Here is a 19,418-nt window from a genome sequence, read left to right on the forward strand (position 1 = left end):
AGCCAAAATGTCATAAGGATACTAATTCACTCAGTTCACAAAACGGAATACGGAGAAGTAACTCCAGAGAGTTAGCGACAGAATGAGAATGCTAAGGAGCTTGGGTTTTACTCTGTAATTTCTGGGAGCCACCAACGGATTGTGAAAAAGAAATCATATGATTTAATACAGATTTTAAGAAGAATACAGTAATAGTATTGATGGAAAAAGAGAGCAGGGCAAGGCAACCAGCTTGGAGCCTCTCTCATTAGTGCACATGCTTCTACACAATTCCAAAGCTGTCCTAACTGTAGGCTGTTCGTATATGTTTGAGGTTTAAAAGGTATTTGGGTGTATTCACACATAAGTGAATTTATTTTCAGCATAGACTTGAAGAAATAGGTTTTAGCATATTTTATACTTTTATAGATCTAAAACATGCTATTTTTAATCTCAAGCTCACACTTGGATTTAATAATTCTCCTATAATTCAATTCAATAAACATTTATCTACTGTCTACAGTATACAAGATATTGCTCTAAGCACTGCAAAGCATAGATGTTTGAAAGACTAAGGCACATCATTATTTCAGAAAATTCATTCTTGGATATGAGATTACTTAACCTTTATTTGGAAAGTCTTCATTGATACTGTCTCAGGTTATTTACATAGCGTAAACCACTTTATACTCTCCTTTACTCCCCGCCCCCACCCCACAAACATGTAGCTAAGGATGGTGAGAGAAATAAGAGAACCAGGGCTATTCATGTACACACAGCCCCTGAGTTATTTATGGTTATGTGCATAAACAAGAAATCTCTTCCATTTTCTGTTTTGCTTTCAGTTCAGAAGTTATATTGCTTTTTATATCCCCAAACTTCATTTCCTCAGTGTTGTACCAAAGATATTCCTCCTGAAGGACTTGCTTGGCAAGCTAATACATCTTCCAAGAAAAACTGCATTCAGAAAAAAAAATTGGCTTCAGAGAAATTGTGTACTGTACCTACTGTAAAACTCATAACCATCATGATACAGCTGATTTCTCAGATGGTATATAGCCTTAGTTCAATTATAATGTGAATCCAAGCAGCTTGGGTTTCAAGTACAGACTTTGGCCTGGAAAATTAGATTATTTAATATCATCTGAAAGTGCTGCTAGTTAATAAATAATATCTAGCCAATTTAGTTGATTAATTTTGCTTAATTCAAAAATAAGAGAAAGATTTTCCTCATGTACCTTAATATTTGACAGAATCCTTCTATATTAGTATAAGCAAACCCACGTCATAGAATCTATAAATACTGGTAAGCAGTTACTGCACATGTTCAAAAGGAATACGCTCTATCCCATCTATCACATTTTAAATTTAAACAGGATTTTTAAATTTCAAAGTACCAAATCAGATCAGTTCAAATATATTACTATTAAAAAGGACAAATTTTTTTGGATGAAGCAGACATACTGTTTGAAAATCTGGATTCACTATAATTTAAAAAGTCTTAGTGTGTAGACTGAAAATGGTCAGGGAGCCAGAGTAAAGCTGACAAACATACTGGAAATGTTCATTCACAGAATGAACAAACTTGTATGGAATACCTAAGCCCAAAGTAGCTTTTTCTACAAGAAATTGAATAAATCATGGCCTCTTTCCCACATTTTTTTTTTTACCAATTATTTGAATAGTAGGTGTGGAGACTACTTAAAATATGTAAGTTCATAATTTATCACTAGTTTTCTTTTGTACCCCTTAGCATGAAGGGGAGATAAGAAAACATAATTCACTCCAATAACGATCTAACCACACTAGAGCATGATGTGTATTTATAAGATTTTCTTCCTAGGTGAAACATTATATTTAAAGCTTTCAATCAAGTAACAACATTGTATAGGATATCCAAAAATTCTTGTGCTTTTTCTGATACAATACATACAAAGAAAAGACTCTCTAATAATTTCATATTTATCTAGTTATTACCATTTCTTTACCCTAAGTTTTTGGGGGCTAAATTCTAATATCAAAATCTAAAGAGAAGAAAGAAATAGCCAATACAAACATGTGTACAAATTTGTATATATTAATAGAATTAAATGTCAGCACTGTTCTAGAGAGATTTCATGGATTATCTTGAGGCATTTTGTAGAACGTAACTTAATTTTTCAATACCATGATAAAAATAGATAAACAAGGATTTTTTTTCTGACAGCCAATGTTATACTAAATTATACAGTTACACAATAATTAAATAAATCAACAACTGAAACAACTTTCTTCTTATTGTTCCTGACAAGGGTTACCTAATATATGAGTCTGTAGGCCCTTGAGCTAGATACATACCACAACTCCAAACTGTTCAGGCTCACAGAGGTCATCATATTCATTTTTAAGTTCTGCTAATTCATTGAGTACCTTCTGCTCAGGTAGATGTTTTACAAGGTTCTAAAAAGACATAAAAGTATAGCATTTTATTACTGAGTTAATAAATTAAACACGTGTTATCAGCTCTACCAAAAAAAACAGAACCCACTGCTATCAAGTCGATTATGACTCATAGTGACCCTACAGGATGGAGTAGAACTGCCCCAAAGGGTTTCCAAGGCTGTAAATCTTTACAGAAGTAGAGTGGCACATCTTCCTCCCCTGGAGCAGCTGGCGGGTTCAAACTGCTGACCTTTCAGTTAGCAGTCGTGCACTTAACAGTTGCACCACCAGGGCTCATTTATTAACAGCTCTAAAGGTGATCAGATGGATAGTAGATAAATTTCTGATTGTGGTTCTGTTACAATACAAATGTATTCTTCCAACCACCATGAAATGGAGCTAGAATGAATTACAATTAAACATGAATAGAATGTATAAAATTGTTTCATTTCTATGCATTACAGTACACAAATGTTAAATTGAAAGAGCACACAGGAATAAACGGCATTTCAAACTTGACTACCTTCCGGCCTTAAACATATAGCATAATATTTTAAGCTTTATTTTCTGTCATGATAGTTAATCAATCTAAACTGCAAACAGAAAAATATTATGCAGCATTTGCTAATATATAATAATACTAAAACTAAACTATTCACAGTTTTGCAATACTTGGAACCACACCCGGCCAGTACATGAGTCTTCCATTATTTACAATGTCTGTATTTAAGCATGCAATGCAGTCCTACTTTTAAGTGATGAGGTCTGTTGCATGTTCAAGTTTGATGCCTAATAGAATCAAAACTGATTAATTCATCTCTATCTAGTTTATCCTAGACTTTGGTACAGTTATAATTATCATTACATTAGCCTGCAATCAATATTTTGAGGACTCCTATGGGATTTCTCTAGACATGTAAAAGGGATATAAGCAGGAAACAAAGATTTAAGACGTAGGACAGCAACTTAAGCAGACTTTCTATGGAGGACAAACGTGTCATGCCCCACTGTGCGTGCCTTTTTGTTCTCCCTCATTTATTGTCTCTCTCCTCCCACTCATTTTTGCCTTTTCCATTATGTTTTAAAATATCATGTCCTTTGACTCAAAACAAGTACAGATATGGACACAATCACATATAACTGGTTGAAACGAAGACCATCCATTATTTTTCTTAATATCGTTTCCTCTTATAGGATGAAAACCTAACCATAGACTCAAGAATTATTTCCATTTTCCCAGAATATATTTGATATGTAGAAATTATTCAATTTTTTTTGTTTGTTTTTAGTTTTCTCTGTTACTGGGATTTTTTGTGAAGTATATTATTAAGAAAAAGAAAGACTCAGTTTGATAACTTGAATAATCACTACAGTGAAACTAAATTAGGAAAATTAAGACGAACACTATTAAAATTACTTAAAAATCAATTCTGCATATGTCAAACTCTCAATCGCAATTGTAAGATTTACCTCTGTAAAAATAAGTATTATGGAATGAATCAAGTCTAAAGTAGAATTTTACCTCAGAATGTGAAACTTTTTGTTGTTATTTTGTTTCACTTCTAGCTATAGGTAACCTGTTAACTCATCTTCAGAATGTAGGCGCCACAGTGGTAGGTGACATATCTTTTCTTTCTCTGTTCAGCTACATGAAATATTTAACACAGTCAGTGGGCCTGGATGTATTCTGATTCTGAGTTCCATTTTATGAGTGAGTGATGAGCTTATGTAACAATGCTTAGTAGGTTCTATTTGCAAATCAGATTTGGAAGAAAACACTCTTTCAAATGTGTGGCAGATGCAGACCACTATTACAGTACTCATTGCTTTAATAAGTCAGTTACCCGTAGAGTCCCATGTTGCAAGTGGTTATGGTAGTCAATGCATAAAAATATGATTTTTCTTTCTACATACATACTAAACTTTATAGACAAAGATGTAGTAGTATAATACTGAAAATGAATATGTTTTCATGGCCATAAATTCCAGAATGGAAGAGGGAAGAAAAAAAGACACACAAGAGAGAGACATATAGTTAATTTGCTTCCACCTGTCTTTACCTACTAACCAAAAACATATCAAGAGAAAATGGAAAAAAAATGGATAGGGGTTCAATAAACAACCTGAAACTAGTGTGTACAGTCCTAGGAATTAGCTTGAAGTCTGGTGGACTTAAGTGGCCACCTGGAAGACAACAGATCTGTCTAAAAAGAGAAGCGAGCATCAAGCAAATAGGCTTGGTCAAGTAAGAAAATTTACAATTTGGAAACAACTGGAGTGATTCCAAGGGCAGCATATTTGCTCCTTACATGTGTCTCCACGTCCAGCCTACATAACCCCAACGTGGGCAAATGTCAGAGTTGTATGGGAAAGGTGGCTGTTTGAAGAGCACTGCTTTGGAACCCCTCTTATCAAGTATATTACAAAAATGGAGAGAGAAGGATAAGGGCATTTGTCTCTATTTTGACACAGAACACTTTACACCCTTGGCACCTAGAGAACTTCAATACATTGCCAGATATGCTCCATAGGAAACTACCACTCCACTCCCCATCCCACACACGGGGATCCCTAGTGGAGGGGTTCAAAACAGGACACATTAAAAAAAACCCACAGTTACTACATGGAAGCTGACCAAATTAGTTCAAGGAATATTTAAGATATTCTGAGGCCTCCAGAAACATTTAATGTAGGGATTTTGGAAGAGAGAGTCATGCGACAGCAGCTAAAAGCAAGAGCAAGAAAAACACAGGTAAACTGATGTGGATCAGGTGCATGTTTTTACTAAATTCTTATTGCCCAAGGACTCTGTACTTAGAAAATTGTGAAGAGCTTTTGAATTTCGGTGCCTTGTTGATACTATAAATGCTTATGTTCTCTAAATATATTGCAAAGATGTGTTGATAGTTCAGACACCCTTTAAGCTATATGTCAAAGGCTTTTTATAATAGAAGAGGCTACACATTATAAATTTTTGAATACAATTGAGATTATGACAAACTATAAATTGTTAGACAAATATCCCATAAAGTTTCAAGGCACAAGCCTTCCATTTCTCCATCCCCCTGCTGTTGCTTACTACTGAGCCCTTCTTGCAAATATTTCAGGATTTGTATTTAAAAGATCAATCCTGGGTCAGTATGAAAGTTTCATCCTAGAAAATGTCAATGAGCTGAAGTTCAGGAAGAAAACAACAAAAGGAAAAGAAACAATTATGTCACCAAATGAGCAGAATTTTATCTTTTATGCATCACAGATTCACTTTCTGATGACTGTCAGTGTTATCTGAAGGAATTTCTCCGAACAGACCGTATGTTTTTAACTACTTTTAAAATTTCTACAATTACTCTATAATACTTCCAAAAGTTTAGTTCCTTTAAATGTTAATTGTACACTTAAAGGTTAGTTAAGGGAAGGTATTGAACCATAATGCCCTTTCCTTCTTGCCAAAACATGACCTTTCTTTTTTGTCCTATATCTCATTAAGTCATTTTAGTACTAGGAGAGCCAAGGTAGGAACATTACGACTACCGTATTTTCATGCAAATAATGCGTGTCTTCTATGTTTGTTGGCCACTGAGCCCTCCTCTCAGGAGTTATTTTCATAAGCATGTTATGCTAATCTTTTTTTTCAGCAACACGTGAAAAAAACTGGCATAGCGGGGCTTATGAAAATACCTCACAGGGGGAAGGTGCAGTTGGTAAACAAATGTAGAAGGTGCGTGTTATCTGCGTAAAAAATATAGCTAAGTCTATCATTGTACACGTGAATGGATTGGGACCAATATTTCTTTTTAAAAATATACATAGTATTATTTTGATTTATATTGACAAAGATTTTAATCTTTTAATCCAGATAAGAAACATTTTCCCCCAAAGTCTTGGCTAAATCTCCATGATCTTAACATCAAACCTCCCCATTTTGCCAGGTTAGAAATCGTTCTTTTTTATTAAAATTGTACTTTAGATGAAGGTTTACAGAGCAAATGAGTTTCTCATTAAAAAAGTACACCTATTGTGTTGTGACGTTGGTTACCAACCCCACAACATGTCAACACCCTCCCTTCTTGACCTTGGGTTCCCTATTACCAGCTTTCCTGTCCCCTCCTGCCTTCTTCTCCTTGCCCCTGGGCTGATGTGCCCATTCAGTCTTGTTTTCTTTTATTGTTGTTGTTGATAGGTGCTGTTGAGTCAGTTCCGACTCATAGCAACCCTATAGGACAGAGTAGAATTGCCCCCATAGGGCTTCCAAGGAGCAGCTGGTGGATTTGAACTGCCGACCTTTTGGTTAGCAGCTGAGCTCTTAACCTCTACGCCACCAGGGCTCCCTCATTTTGTTTTATAGTCCTGTCTAATCTTTGGCTGAAAGGTGAACCTCAGGAGTGACTTCAGTACTGAGTTAAAAGGGTGTCCGGGGGACATACTCTCAGGGTGTGTTTCCCCAGTCTCTGTCAGACGAGTAATTCTGCTCTTTTTTTGTGAGTTAGAATTTTGTTCTACATTTTTCTCCAGCTCTGTCCAGGACTCTCTGTTGTGAACCCTGTCAGAGGAGTCAGTGCTGGTAGCCGGGAACCATCTAGTTGTGCTGGACTCAGCCTGGTGGAGGCTGTGGTATTCGTGGTCCATTAGTCCTTTGGAGTAATCTTTCCCTTGTGTCTGGTTTTCTTCATTCTCCATTGCTCCAGATGGGGTGAGCTGGTTAGAAATCTTGATCCCTTCACTATTATAATTTATTATGCCATATTTCTCAACGCTTCCTTATGGTATAGTTATGAAATTGCTGTGTGTGCATGTATGTAAGTGTTCTTAAATCACACTCACGTGTTCTTATTCTTTTGAGTTAAATGGTAAACATTTTGATGCCAGGGCCTGGTTCTATACTTCTTTTGTGTTTTATCCATCCATTCAGTCAATATACATTGGCTGTCTACTATGTGATTGCCAGCTCGTTAACCACTGGAGATTCTACCCTCACAAAGTTTACAGGAGCAACAGGGCCATGAATATAGTGGAACGATAACCAAGTTATGACTGACAATATTTGTGTAACATTTGACCCAAAATATATTTCCTATTAGGTGGTCATGGTACAATTTTCTCCTTTTGGTCTGAAATAACTAACATTTCTGTAACTCTTAAATTGGACTCCAAGAATCTACTAAAGTGTAGTAAAATGCTGACTAATAGCCCTAAAGCATTCAAGATCTTTGATAGCCCTCTTCATGGAGCCACCACTTTCAAATAATATTACTTGATAAAATGAGACACAAAACTTGAAAACCTGATGAGAAAATTCCTAACCTTGGAAGTACAGCAATTATGTCTTACAAAAAAGAAGCCTTTTATAGGTTTACTACCTATTTAATGTTCAACTTGGCCCAAGCAGAAAAACTTTTCCTAAAGAAACTATTCTAAATCCTAAGCCTTAACATTCATGTTATACTCAGCCCCCTAGAAGGCTCATCAACTCTCCTAGGATCAGTATCACCTCTGTGCTAATTATGCCAAATGAACATTTCTAGCCATGACCACACTTACCCATCTTCAAGTTCCATGTTTCCAACTGGCATTCCCACTCAAATATCCCATCATTGACTCAAATTTAATAAATCTAAAGCAGAATTCATCCTCACTCTGACCCCTCATTTCAACCACTTATTACCTTCTTCTAATGACTTCATTCTGCCAACAGGACTAGCATCCTCTCCATCTTCTAAGCTTTCAAACAGGCAATTATCTTCCAGTGTCAAGTTCTGACAATTCTTCCTGGCAAAATATTTTTTGGGGGTTTAACCTTTCCTTTACATTCCATAGGCAAAAATAAGGGCCAGGAGAATCACACGGTGTTAAAACATTTCCTACTTTAAGTTCAATTAAATTCTTCAACATGTTCTAGTTCTGTAACAGATTAATGAAGATCACAGATATATTTACAACGCCTGTAATTACAAAAGGATTGTGACTACTTTGTACATCAAAATAAATCAACTCCTACTAATGTCATGATCCTATTTGCACATGAAATATACTGCTTTCTAAAAGAATTTATATAATTTAGAGTTAATCTAAAAGGTAATTATGAAAAGTATTCCTTAGATTTTAATTATCTTTTGTTTATGCCCCACTTGGTACTCTAAAGTAAAATTGTAAACCATGTGTGATATGTCTTATGTGTAAACTTCGCTAAGCTATTGTGATGGATAATTTTACGTGTCAACTTGGCTAGGAAATGGTGCCCAGTTGTTTGGTAAAACACTAGTCTATTTTCTATTATGAAGTAATCAACTGGGGTTAAATCAGTTGGCCTTAAGTACAACAGATCATCTACTGGGTGGGCCTCAACTAATCAGTTGAACACCTTAAGAGCAAAAATGACTCAAGAAGGCAAGAAGGAACAGGAAAACTAGAAGAATGAACATGGTGAATCCAGGATGGACAAGGGGAGAGTGCTGTCACATTGCAGGGATTGCAACCAATGTCACAAAACATTGTGTATAAATTTTTGAATGACAAACTAATTTGCACTGTAAACTTTTGCCTAAAGCACAATAAATTTTTTTATAAAAGGGAGTTTCCCTAGGGTGTATTCTACCTCCAGGTTATAAACAAGACATTTTGCCAGAACACTTCTCTTCACTTTTCCCATCGCCTGATCTACTGATTTTGAGATGCAAGGCTGCAGGAGTCTCCAGACTATCAGCTGACCTATGGATTTTAGACTTGCCAGCCCCTCACAATCCCATGATCCAATTCCGAGAAGTAAATCAGTCTCTCTCTCATAAATATACGCCAATCTGACTGGTTCTGTTTCTCTAGGGAACACTAACACAGCTATAACCATGAAAACCCACTGCCATCAAGTTGATTTCTACTCATACTGACACGATAGGACAGAGTAGAACTGCCCCACAGGGTTTCCAAGGCTATAAATCTTTACAGAAGCAGACAGCCACATCTTTCTCCCACAGAGAGGCTGGTGGGTTCGAACCGCCGACCTTTTGGTTGGCAATCGAGTGCTTTAACCACTACACCAACAAGGCTCCTTAAAACAGCTATAGTACTCAGTTATCTAATCAAACATTACTCTCGGTGTTGCAGTGAAGGTGTTTTGTAGCTGTGCTTAACATCTACAAGCAGTTGACTTGAAAGAAATTACCCTGGGTGGGCCTCATAAAATCAGTCGAAGGTATTAAGACAAAAAAAGCTGAGGTTTCCCAGAGAAAAAGGAATTCTGCCTCAAGACTGCACATCAATGTCTAACCTGGTGGGTTAAAAAATAACCGAAATACGGAAAAACAATATGTAAGTTAGGAGTGTGTCATTTATTGAGGACACTATAAAAGGTTTTCCAAAAGATGTAAGGGAGATTTAAATAGACACACATTCTATATTCAAAGATAGGAAAAATTAAACATATGGGTGACAATATCCCCAAATTTGCCCATATAGGTATAGAAATCCAATCAAATACCATAAAATAATTTTGTTGTTGTTATTACAACTTGGCAAACTGATTCTAAAAATTATGTAGATGAACAAAGAGTGAAGAGTAATTAAGACACTCCTGAAGAACAAGAAGACTGTGGGTTGACTTTCCCTAGGCACATATCAAGACTTACTGTAATTCTTTAATAACTAAAAAGTGTGTGATAATGGTACAGGGATAGACAAACAGGCCAACAGACCAGAATAGAAACCTTAGACACAGAACAATGCATATTTGGAAACTCAATATGTGACAAAGGCAATATTTCAAAAATTGGGGAAAAGATTGATTATATAATAAATAATGCCGAGACAATAGTTATCCATATTGGAAAAGAATGACATTGAATCTTTTCCTCACAGTATACACAGAAATAAATTCCTGGTGGATTAAGGCCTTAAAGGTAAATAGTAAAACCATGAAAATGTATGGAGAATACCTTTATGATCTTATATAAAAAACAATTTTCTTATATCACACATGAAAACACAAAGCCTAAAAGAAAAGGTTAATGGATTAGTCTTTTAGCTTTAACAGGCTTCAAAATTAAAATAATTATTAATGAAAGGACACTAAGAAAAGAATGAAAAAAGATAAGTAAGTAGGGGAGAAAATATTTGTAATACATAACTAGCAAAAGATTTGCTATTCCAAATACATGAACTCATACAAGTAAACATCTGATAAGCAACTCAATAGGGGAAAAAAATGGAAAAAGATTTAAGCAAGTATTTTATACAAATGGCCTATAAATGGCCCAAAAAATGGCAACAAAGGTGCTCAACCTCATTAGTAATCAAGAAAATGCCAACTGAACACACAAATGAGATGCTTAATTCACACCTACCAGACTAGCAAAAATACCAAAGTCATACAATATTAAGTATAGTCCAGGATATGTAACAGTGGTTTTCAACCTCATCTTCACATAAAAAATAACCTGGGAAGCTTTTAAAAAGAATGGTGTCAAACTATCATTTAATTTGTTTGGGGGGAGGTCAAAGCAACAGTATTTTTCTATTGTTCCCCCCAAATGATTCTAATAAACAGCTGACACTGACAACCACTACTTTGAAGGAATGGAAATCCTCATACAGTGTTTGTAGGAATATAAATTGGTATGACTACTCTGGAAAATAATTTAACATTACTTCATAAAACTTAAGATGCACACCTCCAATAACCCAACAACTCTATTCCTAGGTCTAGAGACCTAGATTTGCGATCCTAGAACCAGTCTCAAACTACAGTGTACTTCAGGATCACATGGAATGCTACTTAAACACAGATTGCTAGGCCCCACATCCCAAGTTTTATTAAGTAGGTTGGGGGTGGGGGAAAAGATTTTCTATTTCTAGCACTTTCCCAGGTGATGCCGAGGCTGCTGCTTCAGAGACCACACTTTGAGTACCACTGATCAGGAGGTACTCTTAAACATTCATACTAAGAGCATGTGTAAGAATATCAATCATAACATTACTTGTACTAGCAGCATTAATGATAATGATAACAATAATAATCACAATGATAATAATAAAACAAAAACCTAAGAACAACACTGACAGAAAAACTGGTAAATGAATCATGGACTATGTATTACTATACTACAATAAACACACACACATTAAAATGGATGAATATTTTTTAAACAAGCAGTGGAAAATTTAATAATAGAAGAACCTGTACACAGTATGATTTCACTTCTATGAAGTTTTAAAAAGGCAAAAAACTAACCAACATATATTTTAGGGATACATCTATAGTTGTAAAATAACGAAAAATGCATGGGGATGATCAGCCCAAGAATCAGAATAGTGGTTTCTTCAGGGCAGGAAGAAGTACACAATGGGCTTCAAAGATATTAGTTAATGTAGGCACACATGATTACATTTTATTAATGCTATCCTTTGAACTATACACATACAACCCCGACATTAGAGAAGTGTACGAGATTATCCTTTTGCAAAACTTAAGTCAACTCTCTATTCTCAGATATTCTTGATCATTCTTAGACAGTTCACATTGTTGGCTTAAAATTTTAGAGTTTGGGACTTAGTCTTCTATTCATCTGCTCCAATTAAATATTGATTTCTTTTGTTAAGTCAATCGGGGGCATTTTTCAGTTGGTCACCATCATCTAAATAGTGACACTTTACATTTGCAATGTTTAGACAACACTCCTCAGTTTGCTTCTCCACTATAGGCTAAGTAATATTCCCCAAGGCTAAATTCATCTATTTCAAAGGTTTTTTTTTTTGTTTTTTTTTTTAAGGAAAAATAATTGTTGGCTTTGTCTGGAACCCTTCATGTACTCCTTATGTTTTCACATGAAGAATCACTGATTGAGTTTAATGAACATGAGGTAAGAGACAAATCAGCTGATCCTGAATAACTCTTAAGCTTAGACATTGACTTGTAACATGCAGCGAGGGGAACTAGTCAAACAAAAATTGAAGAAATACTACAACAAATCACAAAACTAGTTTTGTCTGGAATATTCCCCTCACAAATTTGTATTCAAATTCTCTACGAAAATAACCCACAAAAGTGTGTTTGTATTGGGGCACTGCGATTCTAACAGATATAAAGCCAATACCAATCTTCACTACATTGCTCAAAATTTTATTGTTTTCCTAACTAGTGATATGTGTTTGTGTTTATCTATAAAAATTCATTAAGCAAATTCTACCACCACTTTACCATCAAATACAAAGCATGGGAAAGATTACATGTAGAGAGAATCTGCAATATATGCAAATGCAAAATTACACAAAAACAAAGTGATTACTAACATATACAAGAAGTATATTAATATACGATAACCAAATACCTTTGTTATCCCATAACTGCTTTTACATTGGTTAAGCAGAGCTTACCATTTTGGGAAACCTTGGCTTTACTTCAGATGCAGTCCATTTATATTTACTGTACCAAACTCACTGTCAGCATGCATTTTGGCTAATGGAGGCCAACAATATTCTCCTGGCTGAATCACATCTCCCAAAATAGGCAGATAAATCCCAGGGCAAATATGTGGACTGAGAAAATTCTCACCTCTCGTGCAAAAGAACTCTCAGAGAAGAGTCATGCATGACACAAGTGGACTGGCAAAAATACCAAATACTAATCATGACTCTATATGAGTATGCTTTGACATTGATCCTTTTGCAAAACTTAATTCACTCTTCTTTTCTCAGATACTCTTTGCAAAAGGAATCTTTGTGGTTGCTTTCATAAAGCTGTTTAGTTTAGTAAAGGTGGTCAGGGTAATTTTTATAATTCTCAGAAAACCTTGAGAGTTGAAATAGACTTAAATCTTTAAGAAAGGGATATCCATAAAACTGACACTAAGCTTAGCAAGGACCGCTCACCCCCCCTTCAATATGGCCCTATCAAGAGGACCAATCTAACAGATTCACAATCTCTAATTTAAATTACCACCAAATCACAAATTGACAGAACACTATCGTGTATCTGATTGGTTCTAAAAGAACATAAAAGAACGTCTAACATAAAGAAGGCTTATGATATCATTCAGAATGTCAAAATCATACGTAAAGATTATTTTGAAATCCCATTCCAAAAGTTATGAATGACATAGTACAGATGAGCAGATGAAGAATGGAGAGAACTTAGGTGAGCTTTAAGTCATGTTTTGAAAGATATGAAGGACACCTAAAATATGGAGTATCATATGCAAAGACGCAGAGAAAAGCAAAGGCAAATCCTGTACATATATGATAATAGCTTCATGGATCAGAATCAGCATAAAGCCTATTTCCAGAAGGAGCAGATCAATCATATCCCCGCTGTCCCACTTCTCCATCATTTCTGACATCAATCACTCATGTGTCACGTGCTCGCTCTAATCCTAGCCATCGAGAGCTAGGGCAGATCTCCCAAGTGAGAGGACACCATCCTTGGGTTCACTGATTTGCTAGAACAACTCACAGAACTCACAAAACATATTATACTTACAATTACTGGTTTTATGATACTGAAAGGATGTAAATCAGGATCGTCATAAGGAAGAGATGCATAGGCAAGGTCCGGGAGGGTTCCCAACATGCAGCTGCCATGTCTCAGAAAAGGCACATTACCCTCCCTTCACCGACCAGGAAGCTCTCTGAGCCTGAGCGATCCAGGCTTTTATCAAGCAGTCCTGCATGACAGGCTAAATCATGCCTCCTGAGTGAGTCTTTTTCTGGTCTGGCCACCCCCACAAACCAGCACAAATCCACAAGTGTAGCCTGAAAGTCCCAGGCTAAAGCACTTGAATTGCTCCAAGGTTATTGATCCAGAGCAGAGGACATAGTCCACCTTACTTAGGGTAAAAGTAGGTCCTTTACTGTATACAACATATTATTAAAAAGTAAGACTTTTTGAGAAATTTATCAAATTTTTGAGATTAACAAGAGACGTTCTTAAATAAATATAGATAGACAGATAGATGACAATCACTGCTACTGCTTCTTAAGAAAATGAATTAAGGGAGGAAAAAAAGAAAACTGTTAAATAAAGTAAGATGCACTAGATTGGAGGTGGTCTAGAGACAAAAAGACCAGCTAGGAGAAAATAGCTATAAAATTATTAATGTGATGAATTAGTCTAGACCTGTGGGAATGGGAGGTAAGAGTCGCTCTAAGAAGACTTCCGTGAAAGGGTCTGTAAGAATTTATGATGAGCTGGGATGAGTTGCAGGCAGGGTCAAAGAAGAGAGAAGAGATGAAAATGACTCCAGGAGGTAAGGAAGATAGAAAAAAAGTCTTTATTTGGGGGAGGGAAAAAGAATATGAGTTGTATTTGGGACGCTTTCAAGTGGCAGTTGAAAGTTCAAGTGGAGAGTTATTCATCTTTAGATAAAGGGCCAGAAAATCAAAAGGGTAGGGATAAAGAGACATCCAAGGAACGCACCTATATCTGTTTTCTATTTGTTTAGCTTTTTACACTTTGCAAGCGTTTTTACATATGCTCACATTTAATTATTATAATAACCCAGATTTGGAAGAATATATATTTGCTTATTTTATACACAAGAAATTTAAGTCTCAAAGAAGTTAAGTGACCTGCCCAAGGTCACACAGGAAATAAGGAACTGAAATCCAAGACACAATGCTTTTTCTACTAAACTGACAGTGGTATTTTAAGATAAACCACTGAAGAGTAGAAACTCCAAAAAGACAATGTGGCAATTAACCATAGCACTCAATGAAAAAAAGCAGACATCTTATTTGCTTTTCATGAGAAGTACCTAACTTTTCTACTCTATTCAGCTTATATATATTCAAGAAAAATTAAGTGAAGACCAAAATATCTGCTCTTATTTTTTTTCACAAAGATAAAAGACTTCATTTCATTAAATGGTTCCATCACTCTTAATTCTTGATATGGGATAAAATAAATAATGGTCTTTTCAGTATTTAAACTACACTTTCATTTTTCTAAAAAGCTGCTTTTTAATGAAGAAATGAAATCCAATGCTCCTTGAATTGCGCTAAGTAAGATTAAGCCTTTAGTCCTTGGTACCTAATTTTATATTTCACAACACAAACAATGAATGCCAATGAAGACATTATTCTGAGTACAGAAAGAAGAGATTTTAGAAGATAATTTAATTTCTACTCTGACTTCCAATGATAGGCATTTTACAAACTCTTTAGTTGGTTTAGAATTTTTGTGACTGTTTTTTATTCCTCTCCAACACTAACTCCCAACCTCCCCACCTACATGGACACAACAGCAAGAAAACAAACAAACGACAACAACAACAACAAAAAATCAATAAACTGTGTATCATATGAGCAGAGTTGTCATTCCAGACTGACTTTGTGATTTAAATCTTTTGAGTATCAATTTCTCTTTCCATGAAAGAAGGGAAAAGAATAAGATAATTAATAGAGTTTATTTTAGCCCTAATTGTTGATGGCCTCTAAGTCGATGATAGAAATACAAAGACAAAATTAAATTGGAGAACAATGTGTATAAATTGGAAGAGAATGGTCACACCCTTAGCAAATACCTCATAGAAGACAAGTTCCACAATTTGAAGAGCAGAAAAAATAAGAGCTTGTAAGCATTCCACAGGTAGAATTTTCCTTATCATATCTGCCCTTATCCATATGCGTTCTCACTATTCTGAGGAGGCAATCATGCCTGAAATCTTTCCTGTAAAGTCATACCTCTCCAAGTTACACCCATCTAAAAAGTAATCTCTCCTTTCCTGCTGTCATGTAACATCCTTTCCTCCTATTTCTGGCCAGCTGAAAACATACATTTTAGAATTGTCATTAAAGTTGTTAGCCTTAAAATATTTATCTTTTGAAATTTTATTAGAACAAATTTCTAAAATAGATATTAAACTACTACTAATTATTCTTAATGCATTACACTACTTCTAATTACCTCTTTAATATGAAAAATTCCTCCACCATAAAATCTTTAAAAAAGGTCTTGTGTCTCAATTTCAGGTACCTTTGATTTCTACATAATATTGTCTACTAATGATCAAATTAAAAACTACAATTTCATCCACAATAAAGGTGGAAAATTTTTTAAATTAATGATTTAACATGCTCCCATATATTTTACATTATTCTAAACATAGAATATATGACTCCAGTATTGCCCAACATGCTAAAATAAAACAATCCTGAACAAATAATAGATACATACAAAATTGCCAGGGACCTACCTAAAACATTTTCCGATCATTTGGCCTCAGGACCTCACATTATGATATGATAACCTTATCTCAGTGTTTAATAGTAAAAATACTAAAAGCCAAATTTAACAACACTAAAAAGAAGACATAAGCAATATAATAAGATAAATTCAACAACACATTAAAAATTTTGGTTAACAATTCATAATTAAAATTCTATTTCATTTATTCAAGTGGAATATTAAAAATCTATAAAATATTTATAAATAATAAAAAGTTTAGATAACATTATGGAGTTCTCCTACTCCTATTACAGTTTCCCAAAGCAGATCTTGCTATAGAATTCTTTTGCTTTCTTTATCTAGAGGCGACTTGTTACTTTGATGTAATTTGATTTTATTTACCTACTCTGAAGACTGTATTTGTCTTTTCAGCATGCAAATGAACAGAAATACAAATAACAGGTGCAAAATTAAAAAATTCAAAGAGGTTAGAGTGAGGCTTCACAATCATCCCCGCAAAAACAGTAGACTATTCCTACAGACTTCCTTTGTCCCATTTGATATCTCTATTTCTGGGACTCAGACAGTACACAGAAGGGAAGAAGCCCCAGGAGAATTATCATCCTGCTGCTAATCCTTTCCATTAAGGAAGAAAACTGAGAGCAAACTGTTCAACTGCCAAGTTTTGCAGGAAAATGTTTCAAAATAACAAACCTCACTGAACTGTTCCCACTTAGTCTAAAAGCCATCTGTTGAGTGCCTACCCTATGACCACTAGCACTGTACTAAGGGAATTTTACGTATGTCATTTAATTCAATCCTTACAGCTAGCCTACCAGCTATTTTAAAGATATAAAAGATGGGCTCAGAGTGGTTAGGTAACTTTCTTGAGCTCACATGGCTAGCAAGTGGCAGAGCTGGGATTCAGACCCAGCTTTCTGACTCCAAAGTGGAAGTTGTTATCATAATATCATTTCACTTACCTAAATGACATACAAAAAAATAAATAAATAAAATAAGGTTCCAAAGATGGTGGCATAAAGTGAAGTGTTCAACAGTATTAAGCTGTTAATGTAAACCAAACAAACAACAAAAAAAAAATCTACTATGTGATAAAGGGAAAAAGCCAAACCATGCTATTATGATTTCCTGTATTCACAAATGAAAAATAATTATGGCCTGTATTTTAAACACTGCTTAACTCCGAATATTTGCAATTTAACAGACAATGCATTCTGTCAGATTTAAAACTTACCATGAGTACTTTACATTCCTGGGAAACAGATTTTGAAAACACATGTTATCATGTTTGCTTTTTGCTATACTAAGCAAATGTGCAAAACTTCTCTATGTTATTCTGTATGTATAATGAACATAAAACGAAACCTTATTAAATTTTGAAACTTTACTATTTATATTTTAGAAATAAAAGTAATTCTTAAGGCAGTGGTTCTTAATGGAGACAGTTTATAATGTCTGCAGACATTTTTGCTTGTCACAACTGGTATGTGTGTGAGTGCTACTAGCAACTAGTGAGTAGAGGCCAGGGATGCTATTCAACATCGTACAACATACAAGACAGCCCCCTACAACAAAGAATTAATCCAGCTCGAAATGTCAATAGTGTCAAGATTGAGAAACCCTGATTTAAACGTGTCTTCAGCATTCACCAAATACTTTTACATTTATTTATTTTGTAACATTTAAGACACATAAAAATGTATACATAAGATAATGAGTCTATGTGACCACCACTGAGCTTCAAATATGAAAACAACACAGTTTCATCTTCCTTGTGTATTCCTTTTAGACTGCTTCTTCCAACTATTTCTAAAGAGATTGGTTAAAATATTATTATATTTATATCACACTATGTTAAAAAGTATACTATGCCATATTAATTACACTATATTATGCTAAATTATAACTATCATATAACTTTAATAGAATTGATGACTAGATACATTTCTAATTTACATAGTTGATCTAGAGTTACAATAGAACCTTGGGAAAAAAATCACAGAGCAAATAAAGAAAACCACAGAGTAAGTAAATTTCCCTATACAGAATTCCTTGCATAAAGGAATGCTGTTTTGATTACTTTACCTCTTAATATGTAACTGAAGAAGTGGTTTCATAGATGTAATTAATTAGAAAGATGTTACAATTGGTTAAAGATATGATTAGCCAAGAATCTTTGGATTCAAAGCAAATTTATACATTACAAAAAATGAGTAGGGAACTAGTAGGAAAAAAAGAAAAAGAAAAATTATGATTATTCTCCATCACTCTCTCTCTCTCTTAGTCTGATGGAGGACATTGAGGCCTAGACTCTCTGGCCTCCATATGGCTTGGCTGAGGTATTACTACTTTATGTCTAGAGGTACAGACATCTGCCTCACAGCCAGAAGTTAGGGTAGGATTAATGGTATAACCTTGCTTCTCATTTCATACTTCAGAGTACTGACAGTCTATGTGAGGAAAGAAGGCACTTTTCAAGTTCTATAATTGCAAGAGAATTCCTGGTCTACCTCAACCATCAGTGCACATCAATGAGACTAATGGATCTATACTATGAAAACACCAAAATTTTAATGAAATTCCAACCTAGAATAAAATCAACAAGGCAGCAGAAAAGATCTCTGAGGCCACATCTTACTCAACTATTATAAGACCTATGTTTTGTTCAAGGAGCCCTGGTGACACAAAGGTTAAGCACACAGGTGCTAACTGAAAGGTTGGCAGTTCAAACATACCCAGCAGCTATGTGGGAGAAACACCTAGAGATTTGCTCCCATAAAGATTACAGCCAAGAAAATCCTATGGGACAGTTCTACTCTGTGACATGAGGTTGCTATGAGTCAAAAAT

General features: G+C 35.0%; 1 protein-coding gene across 4 annotated transcripts in view; it reads right to left on the reverse strand.

The window, feature by feature from the left end:
• The window catches only part of DIAPH2 (diaphanous related formin 2), a 1,008,160-nt gene that overhangs the window by 515,226 nt on the left and 473,516 nt on the right, over positions 1-19,418 (reverse strand). For all 4 annotated transcript variants that reach the window (XM_004377544.2, XM_023732386.1, XM_023732385.1 and 1 more), the window contains one exon: positions 2,317-2,418. In XM_004377544.2, the coding sequence (XP_004377601.1) occupies positions 2,317-2,418 (102 nt within the window). The remainder of the gene's footprint in view (positions 1-2,316; positions 2,419-19,418) is intronic.

This window comes from Trichechus manatus, unplaced genomic scaffold, assembly GCF_000243295.1.
Source record: "Trichechus manatus latirostris isolate Lorelei unplaced genomic scaffold, TriManLat1.0 scaffold00051, whole genome shotgun sequence".
Classification (NCBI taxonomy): Eukaryota; Metazoa; Chordata; class Mammalia; order Sirenia; family Trichechidae; genus Trichechus; species Trichechus manatus.